Source organism: Carassius carassius, chromosome 20 (genome assembly GCF_963082965.1).
Source record: "Carassius carassius chromosome 20, fCarCar2.1, whole genome shotgun sequence".
Lineage (NCBI taxonomy): Eukaryota > Metazoa > Chordata > Actinopteri > Cypriniformes > Cyprinidae > Carassius > Carassius carassius.
In genome coordinates this window covers 26,456,464-26,478,413 of record NC_081774.1, presented here as the reverse complement: position 1 = coordinate 26,478,413, position 21,950 = coordinate 26,456,464, and the positions used below count along the sequence as shown (strand labels likewise).

The 21,950-nt window shown below is 36.5% G+C and overlaps 1 protein-coding gene across 2 annotated transcripts in view; it reads right to left on the bottom strand.

Annotated features, from left to right (window-relative positions):
- The window catches only part of LOC132096748 (adenylate kinase isoenzyme 5-like), a 125,404-nt gene that overhangs the window by 45,345 nt on the left and 58,109 nt on the right, over positions 1 to 21,950 (bottom strand). For both annotated transcript variants that reach the window (XM_059502335.1, XM_059502334.1), the window contains exon 7: positions 7,953 to 8,043. In XM_059502335.1, coding sequence (XP_059358318.1) covers positions 7,953 to 8,043 — 91 coding nt within the window. The remainder of the gene's footprint in view (positions 1 to 7,952; positions 8,044 to 21,950) is intronic.

Here is a 21,950-nt window from a genome sequence, read left to right as displayed (position 1 = left end):
TTCATTTTGCTAATAAATTCCTCTAATAACTGCATCCATTGTGTTTTGTCTGCTCATTCTGAGGTGCAAGTAATTTATTATATATTAAAATTATTAAATTCAGTAGCTTCTCCTACTTTTCTTAGTGATGTATAGTGGCAGTTTATCAGGAAGTGACGATTTTGTTCTCTTTGACTCGTTGGATGAAAACAGTGCTTGCTCGCAAATGTTTTGTGCGATATTCCAATTTTGTTCATAAGTTAAATTAGCAACTTTGGAAGGAAACCAGGCAATTGTAAGTTTCCTCTCCCACATTGCTTGCTAGTGTTGAACTTGAACAACGTGTGTGAGTGCGTGAAGTCGCTGCAAAAAACGCGAAGAGGGGGAGGGGTTGAGAGCGTATTCTACAGTAGCACACATCAATCATATAAGTTTATTATACTTATTTTTTATATAATTTCTTCAGTATATGTGTTAATTTATACAATACAATTATTATTCTAAAAAACTCCACTCTTTCTAGTTGGGGGGGGGGGGGGCAATGGGGTGACCAGTGTCATATTAGGGGTGGCCATGGCCCTAACCACTGGCCCCCCAGGAGGCGCCACTGATGTCAACATTAATGCATCTATTTCTCTACATTTTTGGCTTTCAGCCATACGAAGAAGCCATTTTTGTCCAGTCAAAACTTTTTGAAGTGGATAAATCTGAAAACCCGTTTTGTTCTGTAGTGTGGACTGTGAAATCCAATGCCAAGTTCACGTGAAAGGATTTTTACAGGATATTTTTGATAAAATAAATGTAGCCTTGGAGGCAATAAAGGTATTTTATCACAGTAAAATTACTTTAAAGAGCAAATTTTGAATACAACTGTATTCTTTGTATAAAGAATTCAGAGTGTGCATCCTGTAAATGTGCAGGAGCTGCTTCTGCACAACATCTCACAGCTCATCTAACACAAACCTTCACTGCTGGTAATCACATGCTGGTACACATATACAGTAGTTGAAAGAACAATAAATCTCCCAGAAGGTCTAAGGACAGGTAGGATCATGAGCAGTCCAGAGGTGTTCAGGCTCTGTTATCTCTGGCTGAGCTGTCAGATGCTCTGGCTCAAGTTTTGACAAGCTTTTCATGTATTTGATCAGCTGGGTTTTGTTAGCAATGAACTTGTAAGTAGAAAGTATACGAATCTGCTCAAATTTGATTGGGCCGATCACACATTACAGGTTTTTGCATCCCATCTGGCCACTATTTTTTTTGCTGTTCTATTTACACATGCAATCTGTTGTTTTTCAGCATCTCACATCATGAATGCCAGACTTTTAAGATGCAAAGCTAAAAGTAGTTCAACTTCGAACATCTCATCTTGAGACCCCTGAATTATATTCCATTCGGTTGTGCTCAACTATCAAAACATTTCATTCGTGTATAAAATCAAGTCATTCTTCCATAACAATAGCAGAGATCATTACCCAAACAATGAAATACACTTGAAACAATGACCTAAAAACACTAACAACAGGTAGTGTTACAACAGGTTTTCTTTTAAATGTATTTACAAAACAAGCATGACAACTTTCTACCATTTGAAATCACAAGTCACATGGTCCATGTTCACACTGCAGTCCAAAACACTGTGTAGGTGCTCAGCTACATCTACAAAGTTTTGATACTTTTGTTTTAGATTTCAACAGAGGTGGAAAGAGTACAAAAATATTCTACTCAAGTAAAAGTACCATTACATTAATGAAATTTTACTTAAGTACAAGTTAAAGTACCAGTCTAAAAATCAACTCAAGTAAAAGTAAAAAGTAGCTCATTTAAAATTTACTCAGAGTAAAAATTACTTAGTTACATTTTAACAGTGGGAGGGAGGCAAAAATGGGACAGGGACAGGGCAAGGGTGTCAAACTCAGTTCCTGGAGGGCCACAGTCCTGCACAGTTTAGATATAACCCTAATTAAACACACCTGATCCAGCTAATCTAATCATTTAGGTTTATTTGAAAACTACATGATATGTGTGCTGGAGCAGGGTTAGAACTAAACTCTGCAGGGCTACGGCCCTCCAGGAACTGAGTTTGACACCCCTGGGATAGGTCTATTAATCTCAAACTAGTTGTTTTTAATTAAAGGAATCAGTTATTTAGAATAATAAAACATTTGGGCTGTTACCAGGCAAATCAGTATCAACAAACTCATATTTTAATGCAGAGGAAATGCAGAAGATTCATTGGAAGTGGCATTTAGATGTATTACACTGTTTAGTGCAGGACAAGAATGCATTTAACCTGCAGTTACAAATGCATGAATAATGTTTTGATATACAAGACATAACATGTTGAATACTCATTTGAAATGATAAGAAATTAATTATTTAAAAAAAATCAAAAGATACTTTAAATGTGAAATTAAAACGGCCAGTATGTGTCAGCAGGTCACTGTTAATAAGTGAGTCATTGCGATTGAACCGAATCATTTAAACGGTTGATTCATTCAGGAACGAAACACTGTCACGTTGCTCAGAGACGCAAAACTGTGCTTTGGTGGCTGTGTTTGGAATTATTTTCTGTTGTAGAAATAGAGCTAAAAAAGGCAATATGGTGTCTAAAACGCAAGTCTCTTAATTAACTTGTTTACTGAACTGTTATATATGTATATATTCATGATGATTTTTGGAGGAAAACACGGCATTCTGTGTGATTTTGATTTAATATATGAAATTATATAAATATGTGAATTTTCTGCACCTATATCTTCAATTTTGTGATCATTCTAAATGCATTTTAGGAGACTGAATCACACAGTGAAAGAACGCACTCTAAATGGGCGCGCACATCATTAAAACAAAAAATATGATAGGCTATTATCGCAGACGATATATATAGCACACTCCTCACCACTGTCTTTTTGGCTAATTTGTGCAAAACCTCTTGCTAAAATGTCAAAGCTTCATTTTAACCACCAATGCAACGATGCAAATATTTAGCTTACCTCTACATTCTTGCGAAGGGTTGATGTTTTGTCGAGATTTTATAAGCTGCTAGTTTGGTCTTCCTAGGCAAGTACAGCTTACACTGCATAATAGAGCATACATATGGCCAGGGGTTCACTTCATTTCCTTCGAGTTCAACTTCAGAATATGACGGGGTTTCGTTTTCAACGGTGTCTGCACCACTAACGCCTGTTTTGTCCGTCTGCATCTTTCTTGTGATTTTAGCGCCAGTTTGCCCTCCAGCCCATTATTTACTGACGTAGTTTCCAGGGAGCGATTTATTTTATTTATTTATTTTACTCAGTAATTAATGTGTTTTAAAATGTAGCGAAGTACAATACTTTAAACAAAATATACTTAAGTAAAAGTAAAATTACAGATTAAAAAAATTACTTTAAAAAGTATTAGTACACAAAAAAGCTACTCAATTACAGTAACGCGAGTAAATGTAATTCGTTACTTTCCACCTCTGGATTTCAATATAAAATGACATTTTTTTTAAACTTCTTACAAACTAAATTTTTACCTGTCACATAATTTCTGAAACTTGAAACTCAAAACACCAGAACCACACACCAAATCTTCAAAACCATGCAGTACACTGATTTTCAGCCTTTGACTCAATTTTAAATTTCACAAAACACTTTTTTGCAAAACTCTATGTAACAAACAAAAATCTAACAGGAATTAATATTATTGCGAAGGTGTTAGCAAATGTTTGCTTTTGAGATGTGTTGAGATTTTGAATGCAGTGCTTTATTTTTGCAAGAGATGTGAGGCAATTTGCATTTTGCGTGGGCAATTCTTGGATTTGAGTGTAAAGTTTGGAAAAAAAGGCAAAGTTAGGAAAATGTGTTTAAGCAATTGAAAAAAAAAACTACTGTAGAAATGTAGCAAATTGCTGTTATTAATTTTTTTCAGTTTTGTGTTAGGTTTTGAACTTTTACAGTATAACAGTATTGTCAAACAACTCTGAAACAACTGAAAGCTCTTTTTAATCGACTTTTTAATCAACAATAATGCAAAATATTTCAATAATTCAATTAGCCAACCAATTTGAGTGGATACCACCACTCCTTTTGCACCTCCGATCCAGTGGAGCAACCCACAGAACGCACTGGGCCCTCTACAGCGAGCGTACCAGTGGTATCCAGTGGGCCTCCCCCCGACCGGATGTCGATCTCAGCATCGGAGGGAGAGCTGTCGGACGAAGATTCGGCTGCGCTGCCGCCCTCTGGAACGGTGGCAAGGCCTGAGTCGGACCCCGAAATGTCAGCTATGCTTTCCCGGGCCGCCGAGAGGGTAGGGCTCGACTGGAATCCTCCACCACGTCCCGAGCCCTCGCGGCTGGATGATTGGTTTCTCGGGGTGGCGCGCGCTGGTTCTCCCACTGAAACTCTTTCAGAGGCTCCTGGGGCATATGGCGTCTCAGGGGTTTGGACGGGCCCGCAGCTGCAGTGGCACATCAATTGCCTAGAGTTGCTAGCAGTACACCTCGCCTTGAACCGTCTCAAAGGTCTCTTGTGAGGCAAGCATGTGCTGGTCCGAACGGACAACACTGCGACCGTTGCGTACATCAACCGACAAGGTGGTCTGCGCTTCCGTCGCATGTCGCAACTCGCTCGCCACCTCCTCCTTTGGAGTCAGAAGGCTCTGAGGTCACTTCGTGCCGTTCACATTCTAGGCCTGCTCAATCGTACAGCCGACGAGCTGTCTCGAGCTATGCTCCCGGTAGAATGGCGACTCCATCCCCTGACGGACCAGCTGATTTGGAGATGGTTCGGAGCCGCTCAGGTAGACCTGTTTGCTTCTCCAGAGACCTCTCACTGCCAGTTGATCTACTCCCTGACCGAGGGAACTCTCGGCATGGACGCACTGGCACACAGCTGGCCGCGGGACCTACGCAAGTATGCGTTTCCCCCAGTGAGCCTTCTTGCACAGACACTGTGCAAAGTCCGGGAGGACAAGGAGCAAGTCTTGCTATTAGCGCCGTATTGGCCCATGTGGAACTAGTGCTCCTTGCGACAGCCCCTCCTTGGCCAATTCCTCTGACGAAGGATCTACTGACTCAGAGATGGGGCACCATTTGGCACCCGCGTCCAGACCTTTGGAAACTCCATGTCTGGTCCCTGGATGGGACGCGGAGGTTCTAGGTGACCTACCCCAAGAGGTAGTGAACACCATCACTTCGGCGAGAGCACCGTCTACGAGACACGCTTACGCCTTGAAGTGGAACCTGTTCGTTGAGTGGTGTTCTTCTCACCGAGAAGACCCCCGAAGATGCCCGATTGCGGTCGTGCTATCCTTTCTGCAGCAAGGGTTGGAGCAAAGGCTGTCTCCCTCCACCCTCAAAGTCCAGGTTGCCGCTATTGCTGCATACCATGACCCCGTGAATGGGAAGTCTCTGGTTAAGCATGACCTCATCGTCAGGTTCCTTAGAGGGGCCAGGAGGTTAAATCCTTCCCGTCCCCCCTGTATACCCTCTTGGGACCTGTCTCTAGTGCTTAAAACACTACAGCAGGGCCCATTCGAGCCTTTGCATTCAGTAGAGCTAAAGTTTCTTTCATTGAAAACTCTGCTCCTGCTTGCACTGGCCTCCATCAAGAGGGTAGGGGACCTGCATGCATTTTCGGTTGACGATTCGTGCCTACAGTTCGGGCCGGCTGACTCCCAGGTAATCCTGAGGCCCCGGCCTGGCTACGTGCCCAAGGTTCCCACTACACCCTTCAAAGACCAAGTGGTGACCCTGCAAGCACTGCCCCTGGAGGAGGCAGACCCAGCCCTGGCTTTGCTTTGTCCCGTCCGGGCATTAAGGTGCTACGTAGACCGGACACAAAGCTTCAGGACCTCAGACCAGCTCTTTGTCTGTTACGGAGGCCGGCAGAAGGGGAGTGCCGTCTCTAGGCAGAGGATGGCCCACTGAATTGTGGATGCCATAACCCTGGCTTATCAGGCTCAGGATGTGCCCTGCCCATTCAGGTTGCGAGTTCACTCAACTAAAAGTGTTGCATCCTCCTGGGCGCTGGCTCGTGGCGCCTCACTGACAGATAATTGTAGAGCTGCGGGCTGGGCGACCCCTAACACGTTCGCTAGGTTCTATAGCCTTCGTGTAGAGCCGGTATCCTCCTGTGTTCTCACCTCAAACGGGTAGTGGCACTGAGAGGCCCCGGTTAGTGTCGGCTTGCTTAAACCGCTCCAGAGTGTCCGTATTGTAGACCCTGTTGAGATCCTCCATCACCCTAAGCAGCTGGACGCAGCGGAACGTCCGGCGCCAGACCTTCATGATGAATCTGTGAGAACCATGGAAGGGTGGGTTCCATATTGAGACCTAAGCGGTACTCATATGTGTATAGTCCACGGTATAGCCTTAGAGCCTGTGTTTCCCCGGCAGACTTCTGCCTTCCCAAGAGGGTTTTAATCACCTCAAATTTCTCCTTATACTCCTAAACGGATGCTATATGTGTATTTGCCTCCGAGACCTCCTTCTGGAAGGATGGGGCTTCCACAGCGTCCCGGCTCCAAGCGGACCGGGTACGTTTTCCAGTGTTATCCAATCTCACCCAGTGAGGTAGTGCTTTGACAACGGTGAGTGCAGCTACTTGTCCTGAGCCCCGGCCTACACCTAATAGGGGCGCAGGCGGCTCGCACAGGGCACTGGAAGGGGCAGCACCCATGGCGCTTTGATAGGGATCCCATATTCGTCGGTCACCTACGTGGCGTCGAGAGTGACCGACTGAAAGGGAACGTCTCGGTTACGTATGGTAACCCTCGTTCCCTGAAGGAGGGAACGGAGACGCCACGTCCCGTCGCCATGGTTGCTTTACCGCCGCTGAGCTGCCGGGTCCCTGGCTCGGCTCCTCAGCGAAAAACTGGTATGCATTGCACCTGCTGCCCTCTTATACTCACGCAGTGATCAGCGGCAGCTGGATGCAATATTTGCTTGCCAATGTGCATTGGCTCGTTTAGTTTACACTCGAAGTAGATTGGTCTATCGAAGCGATATCCCATATTCGTCGGTCACCGACGTGGCGGTACGTAACCGAGACGTTTCTGTGGTCAGTGGTCTCAGTGGTAGAGCACCATGTTAGCAGCGCAAAAGGTTGTGGGTTCAATTCCCAGGGAGCACACATTCATGTGATTTAAAAAATGTATAGCCTGAATGCACTGTAAGTTGCTTTGGATAAAAGTGTCTGATAAATGTAAATGGGAAAAAAAATAATGACAATAATAAATGACTGTATCTAGGGTGAATGTGCATTTTGGCCCTGACACTCACATGAATAAATCAGTAGCAAATGAACGACAAACATTTGATTAAAACACTCACAAACTGTTTTTCTCTGATGGCACAACCAGCGCTTGTAAATAATCAACAGGGGTAACCGACACATGGAGACTCACAGATGTCTATTTTCATATCATACCGGAAACTTTATTGCAGTGACTTTTTGAAAAAACCTTTGTATGAAGATCAAATTCACGCTGGATACTTTGTTGCTGTTTGGTGGCAGGAGATCAAGAGTTCTGTGAAGTGCGCTTCCTGTCAGGCTGAATAAATCTTGACAGGATGATTAATTAAATTCACGGTCCCGAAAACTTCCATTTGTGGGAAGCCTAAATCCTTTTAACTACTGCGAAAAAAACTTGCTGTACAGACAATTTGAGTTTGAGCCATGCAAAAAAAAAAAAAAAAAACAACAGCTCCTGAAGTACATTTTGATGGCAGACTTCTTAAGTTATCCTCTGAATTTTTGTGAAAAGCAGGTGACTAATTTTCTATTCAGTCAATTACACTTTTCTTCAGCCAATTTATCCTGAAGTCATGGAAACAGTGTGAAATGGTTTGATAAACACAAATTTCTTTCCTGTTTTGACGTGTGTTTTTTTTTTGTCCTGAAATTACATACTGTCAAATGAATGTTGAATGTTAATAATGCTCTTTTAAAAGTAATGAAGTAGTAATTCTATATCTTTACCTGCCACAGGTTCTTTGGTGGGGTACAGTTTGTTGTCGACTGTCATGCTGATGTCATAGAAGACTTCCTCTTCATCTCGATCTGCATCAAGCTGTATAAACAAGAAAACACTTTTGTCAAGCATTGGGGGTACATGAAATACATTTTACTTGTTCTGCACATTTTAAATATGCTTTTGTTTTTTACTAAGTAATAATATAACTGTTTTCCCAGAGGAAAAAAATACTGCTCAGTGGTTGCTTTTCCTAAACTCAGGAGACTTTCTCATATGTCAAGATTCTCATATGTCTCATTTTTGGATCAACAGCATCTCAGATGTTTCTCCTAAAATTCTAGGAGAAATAGAAGTAGACACAAATGAGACATGGGAAATATTTGAGAAAAAATGTGGTGGAAGAAACATAGGATATCTCTTTATTGTCTTGCTTCAATCTCCATCAAGAATCCATTAAAGGAATATTTTATTGCTCAGTGGTTGCTCTTTCTAACCTCATGAGACTTAGTTGAGATTTTTATATATTTCTCATTTTACACTCAATGGTGTCTCAGATGTTTCTCCTAAGATTCCTTGGGAGAAATGAAAGCAGACACTAAACTGAGAACTGAACTGAGTTTTATTGTTTAGCTAAACAATAAAACTGAGACATGAGAATGTTCTGAACGAAAGGAATCCAAAATGACAATGGGAGAGAAACTGTGAGAAACATGGAAGATCTCTTTATTGTCTTAATGCAATCTCTTACAAGAATCCATTATTAAAAATGTTTTACTGCCCAGAGGTTGCTTTATTTTTGATTGCAATGGGGGGTTTCACCTTTAATGGCCAGGACAGTAAGAGTAACAGAAAACAATTGGACAGGTGAGAATTGAACAGGAGCAGGAAAGTACCTTTAGCTGGGATTCGAACCCATGTTGTCTGAGGTGCAGTTGTGCCTTCTCATCAATGTCTCTGACAGGTTACTCTACACTCAGGAAACTAAGGGGTGATTCTCTTATATTTCTTATTGAAATATCCGCTTTGTCTTAAGAAATATCAGATTTGTCTTAAGATTTATTCTGTTTTTTTGTTTTTAGGAGAAATGTTAAACTTCTACTAATATTGTAACTACTAAAACTATAATTTAAATAGCATTAAACATTTCAGAATATCGAGGGTTACTAGTTTAAATGTTAAAATTTATCTTCAATGTCCAGTATTTTATATACACCACATTTCCAAAACACACTGGAAAGGGCTTACAAGAACAAGATTTTTAGTATAAGAGCAATACCTTTTTTTGTGCTTTGTTTAGCATTAAAAGTTTGTCTTGTATGGCCCATTTTTTGGTAAATGGTTATAGTTTTATTTGTTAAATCAGTTTGCAATAAAACACTTTCTACATAAAAGAACTTCAAATATGGCAATGCATATATTTTCTTTCTTTGAAATTGTGTAGATAAATGACATAGAAGCTAAGAGGGAAGAAGAATAAAATAAAAAAGATATCTCTTTAACATCTCAAATATTTTTTCTAGACAGAAATTAGGCAACTTAAATTGAATGCAAACATTAGCTTGAATCTCCTGCTTCTCAAACTTGTCTCCTGAGACAAAAACTCTAAAACTCTCACAATGGTCTTCTTAAAAGCTTTATAAGACATCTCAACAACTTTACACACTGTGCTCAGATTTGTCTCCCAGTCTAAAGACTCTGGTGGTCTCATATTTATGTCCTCGAATGTCTCAAAAAAGATAAGAGACTGCTCAGATTTTTCTCTTCAGAGACTCTGGATCTCTCTCATGGCTCTCCTCTAAAGTCTAAAAGAGATCTCGACAACATCACACATGAGACCATTGTGAGAGTGTTAGAATTTTTTCTCAGGGGACAGGTTTGAGAAGCATGATACTCCATCTCCATTTGAACTTAAAAAAAAAAACTAATTTCTGTCTAGGAGAAATATTTGAAATGTTAAAGAGAGCTCAATTTTGAGTTTTCTTTTCTCTGGGTTAACATACATAATGCTCAGCAAGGTCCTGTTAGGCATGCTTGACTGAATATTTAATCATGGAATAGAGGTTTATGTTGGTAATAAATTCACATGTCTGTTTAGTGTTATCTATGCTCCTTATAACTAAGCATTGCTCATACTCAATATTTTACCAATACTGAACAATCAGGAAATGAATTTAATATAGGGTCTCCATTCTAATGAAAAAAATTAAATATAAACATGGAAAAATCTGGTTAAAGGCTGCATTGGAACACATTCATTTAATGATAATAAATAAAATATCTAATGAAAACGATGTAATTATTATTATGTTTTTATAAATCAATATAAAAAGCTATTTTTGGTGCTTTTACAAATACATACATACATACATACATACATGTGTGTATATATATATATATATATATATATATATATAAAAAAAAATTTTTTTTTCAGTATAACATTTTAGGTGGCCCAACATAGTCACATACACATAAAAAAATACAGACAGCAGGAGCAAATTGATTTAAGGCTTGGGAAGAAACTAATTTGTTTGGAACTTAATTCGTTTGGTGTGATTCATCAATGAAAGCAGGTTTCATCACAGGCTCATTATTACTATACCCTTCACTTCCTAAACACTGCATGCAAAAGGATAAGAACAGAACATATCCCTACACCTCAAAATCTCAGATCTACTGAAATGCAGAGAACCAAAACACCTTTATAAGGCAATTCTCATGAACCTTGGCTAAGTAATGCGCTGTGACAAAGCAAAACCACAAAAAAAACTAAAATCTTGAGAAATGGGGAGGCAAAGTGCCAACCCCCTCTAACTTGTCTGAATGTTTCCATGACAACAGACTATAACAGGCCACGGCATTAGCAGGGAGTGCGTGGGAGTGTCCCTCGAGCTTCAGAAGACTGTGTACCTGTCATATTATTACTGGATACACAGAAAGTTGTTGATTCTTAAAATTGGGTTTATTGGGGTTGTTGACCTTTCTGACTCAAAGACTGGCCAAAATATATCTGCATAGGCAAAGTACTGGTTTAGCTTACAGAAGTTTTAGCATCGTTTAGCTTTTTTGTCTTAAGAAAGTACTGTGGCTGTACAATGTTACAGTAAAACCATGGTATTTATCTGGTACTTCAAGATAACATAAATAGTGTCTTGCCATGGTACATGCTAAGAAAACATGGCAAGGTAGTTTTTCAGTACTTGAGCTTCATGCACTTTTTTCTCTATTCCTTTCTTTATGTACTAGAAGTTAGAACAATTCGACTTGATTTGATTCCAGTTATGTATCGTTCAATCTAAAATTAGTGCATAATTCTATTCAATCTGATCTGATTCCATTATTTTGAGATTATTTATCATTTCCAAAATTAAGCTTAAGACATGAATCTAACTAGAGGCATTTTGCCTCAGGCCTTTTGGAAATGTGCAATCTACCCTTTTATAAATCTACCTTTTTTGTAAAGTAATGACCAATCTTGAAAAAAGACTAACATATTTAAGACTATTATATTCAGGTTATGCAACCCGCCACATGTGTAACCTGAGACAGCCTCTGTAGCACATTGGAAATTACTGTAGTCATTAAAATTGATTATTAAATACTATTATTCATGCACTGAATTTTCATTATACTTATTAGAATGAACTTTCATTTAAACTGTGCTTAGATTTCTACCACACTTTCCAGGTACTGACTTTTCCTCTAGAATAGGTTTTGCATTCAACCCCTGCAAAGTGTTCAACTCACCAAAACTGTCTTTGATATAGGTCAGCCTAATGGTAATTGTGCCCATTCTTTTATTTGGTTTCTAAGAAAAAAGTCATAAATAGCCAAAAGCAACTGAAACACGTCTCAACACTGCTTAGTGAGAGAGCAATCCCATTTCAGAGTGCTAAAGCAGGTATTCATTTTTTTGGTGTGCCTTAGAAAGATAGAAAAAAAGACATTGGATTCTTTTCAACAGTGTCAAATATATCTCTGAGGTCTGAGCATAATACCTGAGATGAAATGGCTGATCATGCAGTGTGACCAAACTATTCCAGACTGCTAAAACTGATGTTCAGTTTACTCTTTTGACCATCTTGTAGACTTTACAAAATATACACTGCACTCTTCACAAGCATTACTGTTTCCCAAAGTAGATCTGCAAAGTCAGTTGTATTTGTGTAACAAATTCTTAGAACGTGGGGTTTGAAGCCATGTTATGCACTTATATTCTGACATCACCAGTAAAATACTATGCAAAATCAACCCAGGCTTACCGGAAATACTTGACTCTGCCAACATTTATGTAAAACCTAAAAATATGTGGCTAAGGGTATATTTCGCTGCAAAAGACATGCTTGAAATATCCATTGCAGATGCCAAAACATGTCAAGTGTCATGACAAAACATGTCTGTATATGTTTCATGGCAGTTTCAAATCACAATTCCCAGTGTTTGGTGTTAAAAAGCATGTTGAAATTTCTCTGAAACAGTTAAATGTGACTGTGACAGAGTTTTATTATTTCATTCAGAAAATGAAATGTTATTAAAAATGTGATGCTCTTTCATATTTAAATAAACAAAACACTTACTCTAAACTCTACCCTTAGTTTTAACCGATATTGTTGACAAAAGCAAACGTGAGATAAAAATGCATTTGCTGAAGCAAGCATGCCATGCCATGCAATAATCTGCCCCCGTAATCATAATTTGTGTGAAAAAGGTTCAAGTTGAGCTTTATTGACATTCCGCTACATGTGTGGACATACAGTGGAATGAAATGTCGTGTCTCACAGGACCATGGTGCTACATAAATACAGAAGAGACTGTTGATGGTTCGCACTCTGAAAAACTAGACAAAAGTTTTGTCAGAGTGCGAACCATCAACAGTCTCTTCTACATTTTACTGGTTTTCATGCACCTGGACTTACAACCAGCCTTCATCTGAGCGCAACAATATTCCCTTATCCGCTACATAAATACAGACATACAACAATGAAGTAAAACAGTATAAACCTATACACAACTAACCTACTGACAGATTTTGACTATAAATATACTATATATAAATTTTTATCTATACATAAGCTAAAAAAATACTGACTATATGAATGCTTCACATAATACTATACCTATACACAATTAACCTACTTACAGAATACAGATTTTGAATATAAATATACTATATATAAATGTTTACCTATACATAAACAAAAAAATACAAACTATGCATATGCTACACATAAACACTGTACCTATACACAACTAACCTACTGTGAAACACTGTACCTATACACAACTAACCTACTGAAGATGTGTGAAATAATTTGTGTGAAAAAGGTGTTTAACTGCCACTAATGTTCATTTCACCTGGAAACTGCAGTGAAATGTATGTATAAGGACGTTTCTGCAAATGTTGGCAGAGTCACGTATTTAAAAAGAGCCTGGATTGAGCAAAACAGCTAAATAAATTACATTGCTTATTAAAATGAACTGAACAAGAGCATTTGTATATACTGTATGCAATACACATATTATAAATATTGCATTGTGGACCCAAATTCAGAATGAATGAATAAATAAATGTAAAAAATCCCACCAATGTTACTAAATTAATCTAATATCAAAGCAATTCAAAATTAGGTCAGGTGATTCAATTCTAATCAATGAAATGCAATGCAATACAATTCGATTCAGTTCCATTTAATTCCATTCCAGTCATGAAAATACTTTTTGTGCACAAAGAAAACAAAAATAATGAATTTATTCAACAATTTGTCTCCTCCGCATCACCCCATTGCGCTATTTTGGAGAGTTATCATATATGTAAACAACGTATGCAACCTATGTACGTGGATAAATTGTTTACATTCAGATCAAAGCGTAAACAACGCAAACAGCGCATCTGTGTACAGTGCTGCTATCACAGAGCAGCATAATGTTTACATGTGATGCTCTCCAAAATGGCACTATAGGCTGATCCAGAGAATGCTCTCAGAATGCATAAAAAATATCTTAATTTGTGTTCCAAAGATGAACAAAGGACTTAGGGGTTTGGAAGGACATGAGGGTGAGTTATTTATTAATTAATGAGAGAATTTTTATTTTTGTGTGAACTATCCCTTTAATGAATCTCACTTGAGAAAGAAGGGGTCTTAATGCTAAATATTGTGTTTCTTTCAGTTAAATCTATACTTATGCAAACACAGGAGATCGGGTACTCAAAATAAGCATAATAATGTTGGCCTTTTCACATCAATTCTATTTTATAAATAATTTCATAATTAAGATAATATTTAAGGTAACTGAAATACAGTTTTGAATTTATTATGATTTGCAATATATTTAGTTTTATAATTTTATATAACTTACAAGAACTCTAATTCATATAAAAACATAATTTGTAATAGTCTGAATATAATCTATTATATATTCAAAACAGAAGCCATGTAGCATTACATCCTGTTGCCCATATTCATTGCAGAAGTACTTTAAGATCTAATGAACCCATTTAGACAAATTAGTCTGAAAATAGCTTTTTTGATAACAAAAGTTTCAATGCTCATAAACTCAGAAAAACAATACGTCCCTCTGGTGACTTTCTAGGACAGATGCTATTCTCCACCATTAATCTTGCAAAAACTCAAGCAGCAAAATATGGAAGTATATCATATTATATTTGCCCTACAATTTCAGCATGGCGAGATCAAAATTCAGTGTTTCAAAATAATTACTAAACTAACTTTTGAGACTTGAACATCAGCACACACAGCTTTCGTTCAGTGGTGATTTCAGAGCAGGGCTAAAAGGCTTTGACTTTTAAGAAATGACATCCAAACCCCATGTGGTTACACCAAAGAGACTCGCCACCAAAGCATTATAGATGGCTAATTAAAATGGGTCTATTTTTTGATATGAAGGGATGAACTTCAATCAAAACTCCACAATCAATTTTCTGTCTCTCACTTTGCAGTTACACTTAAAAAGGTTAGAGCAGAGCTCGTGATCAAAGTGTTCTGCTGGAATTGCTCATATATAAGATCCAAGGCAAAGGAAACAAACAATATTATGGCAGTTTGATTCTAAATTTGTGTGTTGTTTGACTGAGATACTTATTTTTATCTCTTAATTATTGACCTCAAATGACATCAATCAAAATTTGTTGCAGGACAAAGGCCAGATACTGAGCGAGATATTGAGGACATTTACAGTCACTAGGGTTTGTTTGTCAGGTCCAGCTATTGATTTTTTGGCAGAATTGAAAGGAAACATGCTATAAATTATTTATAAATGTTTCATGATTCAATGCTTCATTTTATATTGTGTAAACATGTAATGTACATTTGATTTAACTGACATTATCTCTTTGTCGACTCTAGATGTAACTACTATTCAGGTGTTCAGTCAAGAGATATTTAAATTGATCAAAAGTGACAAGTAAGGATGTTCATAATGTCTCAATTGTTTATTTATATTTCAATTGCTATAATTTCTATTCATACAAAAATAGAAAATAGTTATTTTAAATGCCAATATTAATACTAAAATATTAAGCATTTTAATCAAATAAATGATCGGTAATTGCCTTAGGGAGCATAGGGATTTTTTTCTTTTTTTTTTTACAAAATATAAAAGCTATTGATAAAATCCATGTAGTTTAAAGTATATAAAGTATACCAAGTCAAATACTAAGTCGAAATTGTATGGCACAAAAAAAAAAAAAAATAATTGTAAGAAAATAATTCAAAATTATGATGTTAAAAGTAGAAGTTAAAGGTGATACTAAGTCATAATTAAGATAAAACTAAATATCATCTAAACGATAACATGCTAAGTCTTAATCATATATATATATTTTTGAAAGCATGAATGTCAAGCCAGTTCTAAATGCTTAAATTAAATGCTGATGTCCTGCACAGATTGAAATCAAACATGTCACCTCCCCCTAGATCTAACCAAAGGCTACAGACATGATGTATCATGATTTTGTGCTTATATCTTATAAGCTTATATCTTCCTGTCAGAGGGTAATGAGCTAGTTAACAGCGCTAAGAATAACATTCTGTATATAACATTCTCCCTTCAAGCAGCCTAATGAAGGTCGCTTCACCATAGCAACATGTGGAAGAAATCTCTGAAGATACAAGAGGATCCCAAGCAGCATTTCCTGAGTCATTCTTCACAAAGCTGTCATTTCTTGCACCTTTAAAATGAACTTCACTGAGGGTTACCCAGTCAGAGCTTACTTTAAACTCCAACAACCAAGTAATTACAAGCTTCCAGTAGAAATCTCTCCACATGACGCTTGTACCTGCAACTTCCTTCTTCCCCTCCTACAGTGCTTTAGTGTTTAACACTTCTCTAAAAAAATGAGGGATCCATATTACCAGCCACACTGTAAAAAAAAAGTCAGTAAAAATACAGTACAATATATCGTCATAATTTAAAGGAATTGTCCGTATTTTCTTTTTACAGGTGTTTCTCCGTATTTTTTAAATTACGCTTTGCATTGTGGGTACAAGAAGCTCAGTTAACAATCGGCGCGAAACCAGTGCTTGAGCAGGCACCATTATTCACGGAGATAGTCTCGGTCAAAATCTCATTTTAAAGTCGGATTTAGGATTTTGAGAATGGTTCTTACTCTTCCTTTGTAAATTATGTTTTGTTAAATGTAACAAACTGTAACGTTAACTTAGTTGCTGCCTGGCTTGTTTGGCAAATGGATGTCGGAGCCGTCGCATTCAACATTTTCAGCACATCGTTACGGTCTCATCTTACACTTCTAACGTTATACAGCGTGGAGGTACGTGTTACAGTACTCACTTTCAGTTTTATAAATAAAGGTTTATTAACTTTTTATTGTTGTTAATGCAGTGTAACGTTTTTTGTAAATGAACATCTCGTAAAGCATCCGGCATATTAACTTTACTGAGGTGATATTGAGCAGCTGTGATAACGTTAAATCTGAAGTGCGGTAACTTACAACTGTGTTTAGAGTGCTTTATGCCTTCAACAGGAGCTGGCAGAGTAATGGGCAAGAAAAGAAGACACAATTAACGTTACGACTTTATGTTTTAAAAGAGATTATATGACCAGGAGAAGATCTGACATCATGGAGTTCTTCAAGGATAACACACCTTTTCTGCCGAACGAGGTAACGTTATGTTTAGACATTTTATCGGCTTGTTTATGTTAAACACACACACACGAGATAAGTTAATTCTGTAACTTTACTGGCACACTGTCCGTGAACGCACACGTCGTGCACGCGCAGAGAATGCCGCTTCATAGAGCGCGCCAGGAGCGCATCGAGTTCTCTCTCACTTACACATACAAAAGCACGCAAAATTGTCAAAATGAGAATTTTTGGCGAGTGAGAGTCTTAAATAAGTCTTGACTGATGTAAAGAGTTGGGTCTGTGTCAGATGTCCGTCGATGTGAGTCATGTTTTAAAGGGACAGTAGTTCATGACATTCATGGTGTTTCTTTTCGTTTTCTTTTCTAATGACAGGTCATAATTGCTGCTGTACTTTGCATCCCAAGCACCCCCTGCATTCTTATCATGGGTTTGTATTCTGTTTTATTTATTAAGTTTTTATTTATGAAAACATATGGGAAGCAAAATTCAATTAGAAATGTAATATGCAAAATGGCAATGCAATATGTAAAACGGCAATGTGTTCCTGTATTTTAATGTACATTTTCCCATACAAATGTTTAATATTTAGTGCAAAATGAAAAATCTATTACTGTATATAGTTCACATTTGCCATTTCCTACACTAGTTTTAATATGCAAAATAAAAACATATTTTAATGCTTTATAAGTTGCAAAATTCAAATGAACATATATTACACAAATTGATTAGATATGGTTAATATGTCCAAGCAAAAACTGTAGTAAAATTATCATTTAAAATGTTTTTCCTAAATAAATTTTGACTTGGGGGTAGGACATGTGGGATTGCATTTTCATCATAATACAGCATGATAATTGTAGCAAAATACAGTGAGAATTTCAGAATGCATTCTGAGGCAAAGGTGCTGCAAAGTGTTGTTTTAAATTTCTATTATTCTTAGTGCATTGAAGAAGTGGATTGACACTTACAATACAAGATGTTTCAATTGCATTTTCACTTAATACCTAGCGATGAATAAAAAGTCAATGTGGATTTGAAATGCATTTGAAAATGCAACACGCCCCTGGCTTTTCAATCGTTAGGACATCAAGGTGGGGCTCGGCAACAGGACACAAAATAAGTTAATATTCAGTCAACCAAACGCTTTCCACACTGACTTAAACTAAATTCATCACGGGGTATTAAATGAAAATGCTATTGAAACGTCTTATATGTAAGAGTCAATGCATTTAAGAAAAATAAAGATTTAATTCACCGTTTTGCTGCTCATTTGGCTCAGAATGCATTCTGAAATTCTCACAGCATTTTTGCTACAATTATTATGAGGTATTATGATTAAAATGTGTTCTTCCCTCAAGTCTAAATGCATTTAGGAAAAATGGCAATTAATAATAATTTTGCTATAGTTTTTGCTTGGACATTTTAAACATATCTAATCAATTTTGAGTAATACAGTTTCATTTTAATTTTGCAACTTATAAAGTGTTTAAATGTTTTTAATTTGCATATTAAAACTAGTGTAGAAAATGGCAAATGTAAATCATATAACAGAATTTATTTTGAACAAAATTCTGGACACATGTATGGTAAAATGTAAATTAAAACACAGAAATACATTACGATTTTATGTATTGGATTGCCATTTTGCATATTTCAAATTGCTACCCATATGTTTCCATATTTATTTACCATTAGGGATGTTCAACACTGACAAAAAAATAGTCATTGAGTTGTTTATTCAGTTAACTTGGTTAGTGAAGTTGTTTGTGTAAAGGTTTAATCAATGTTTGGAGTGGCTTTCTGAATTTACAATGTGTTGTTTATAATTTCTTTGTTTATTGTTATTGCTGATTCCAGATTGCTGTCATAAAGTTACCATTTCCTCCCCTATTGAGACTGAGCTACACATCCCCTTTGTTTTATTTGAAACATAAACATCCGGAGGAGAATGGCACCTACGCTGGAATTCATCCAAATGTAAGGAACATATCTAATGAAACTGTGTATAAAGCATTTTATGTTGACTTTTAGTGGAACATAATCACAGGGTTACTTCAGTCAAAAACAAAAATTCTGTCATTAATCACTCACCCTCATGTTGTTTCGAACCTGTAAGACATTCGTTCATCTTCAGAACACAAATTAAGATATTTTTGATGGAATCTGAAAGCTTTCTGAACCTGTATAGACAGCAAGGGCCCTACCACGATCAAGGCACAGAAACATAGTATAAGGACATGGTATGACATCAGTTGTTCAACTGTAATTTTACAAAAATATTATTTATTTTTTTTATAAAAAATACTTTTTGTGTGCAAAGTAACCAAAATTACAACTTTATTCAATGATTTATCCTCTCCTGGGAGAGTCTGCCGCCATTAACTAGAGTATCACTACGGATGCGTGTGCATTAATTTGCCAGTAAACAAGGTGCAGCGCATGCAGGGTCTACGTCAACAGCATCACACACATTCCCCATGGGTCAGAGAGCTCTCGAATTTCATCAGAAATATCTTAATTTGTGATCTGAAGATAACTGAATGACTTAACAGATATTTATAAGCAATGTTTAAACTGGAACTTTATAATTCAATCTCAACCTGTTCTGCATGTAATTTTGTACTTTTTCATTCATTTTCATTTCTTGTCATTAACAGTCTTCCTGTGAAGAAATCCTGAACGAGCGTCAAAGGTTCAGATGAAGGCAATCCACGCTTCCAAGACTCATGTATGAACTACTTCTAGATTCCGTGTAAATTTGAGTTTTTTTCAAATCTCAACTTAGGACTTGGACTAAACATGCAGCAAAAGAAATTGAAAAAGTAGTTTCCTCAAATGGGCACATGGCAAGAGATACTAAATGCACACAAACACAAAGCCCTGATCTTAATTTGGATTGTATAGTTTTCTTAGTTTAATATTGTAATGTCAGGCATGAGTGCATAAATCTTTGTTCTTTATTTTCAAATGCTGTACAAGTTTTTTATTTTTTTCAATGTCAATTGTAGATGCAGATAATTTAGCATGAATAAGAAGTTAGTAATCTAACTAGGGATAGTTCACCTATAATATTATATGAATATTCCCATTCCAATCCTGTTAGACTTTTGTTCATTTTTGGAACACTAATGAATAATCCTTTTAAATGAAAGCACAGAGATTTCATTAAAAATACTCTGTGTTTCAAAGATGAATGGAAATCGTATGGATTTGAAACGGTATGAGGGAAAATAACTGATGACACAATTCACATTTTGTGCTTTTTAAATAATGTTGTGTTCTATGGGAAAATGGTGTCATTTCACTTGACTATTGACTATTAGTCTGTAGCAATTGTTAATAATGACAGCCCTGTCTTTGTATTAATTTTTACCCCATGTATTTGAAAATTTATTCTTTGCGACCACTGTTTGGTGCAACACCAATATTGTACAAGTACCTGTTCATGATTTTTTTTTTCTGCATGTTGCTGTTTAAACTAAAAATTGTTCTATAATACAAACATTTTCAATGGTGCTTTTCACATTGTTAAATTGATGTCATAATATTTTTGTCTTCACCTGTTTAAGGGAAATAAAAAGCTACTGAACGCATTTTTAAGAATGTTCACATTAGGTAAAAATAAACCATGTTCAATTTGTACATATTGTGCTGGATTTATTTGCTACAGAAGAGGCCTATGCTATAATTTTTTTTAAATCTCTGCATAACGGATTTTCCGTTTATGGTACGGAAGAAAATGTTAATCTACAGAAATGTCCGTTTTAATGTTGAAGGAAGTGTCCGTAAAGTGTCCTTAAATTTAACAGAAAATGTCCTGGTAATTTTCTGCCAGTACATTATCTGTTTTTTTTACAGATTTTTTTTTTTACAGTGCAGGAAATAAACAGTTTGGGCTCAGTCAGACTGACACTGAGTCATACTCAGCCACATACACATCTTCTATCAGTGCATATGGTGCCCTGCTGTTCAGCACAAAACTCAACATGCTAAATGCTGTTCTCACTAAATTTACCTTAGGAAGGAGGTAATAAATAAAGAAAGAAAGAAAGAAAGAAAGAAAAAGAAAGAAAAGAAATATTTACAGAGTGTATAAAGACTTGGGAACATAATGTCATCCTGCAGTGCAGATTAAATGCTGACAGAGTGAGTCACATCAAAATTATTTACAAATTTGTAACATTAATAATACAAGTAGTAATAGTATAGTATAATTATTCATCATTACTTAAACATTCAACTTAAAGCACATAATCTTTTCAACCCCAACCGTACATTGGGAGTTCATCATTTCAATAAGAAATTATTCTAGTAAATAATGGTAATATACTTCAGTGTTTCTGTAATAAATCAAGCATTACTACTAAAATAAAATTACAAATAACTTATATTAGTTGAAGTAATAACATTAAAGTTAATTTTTATGAGCTTTTATATTTTCCTTTTAATTATTTTCTACTCACATTAAACAAACAAAATATTGTATTAATTTATTTACTTTAATCATATAAATTCAGCAAACATGTATCAGTTAGTCTATATTTTACTGCAAAATGGTTAGTTTGCTTTTGTTTTTCTAAAGACACATAATGAAAAACAATGAAATACTAAATATAATATAATATAATATAATATAATATATGGAGCTAGACGAGTCTCAAAAAAGATAAATGCACACACTAAATTCACATATGCACACACAAGATTCATACATGCACACACATGATTCATAAATACACACACAGGATACACAAATGCGCACAAAATTCACAAATGCACACAAAATTCATAAATACACACACAATTCAGAAATGCAAACAACATTTACAAATGCACTCAAGATTTAGAAATGCACAGGACAAGATTCAGAAATGTATTT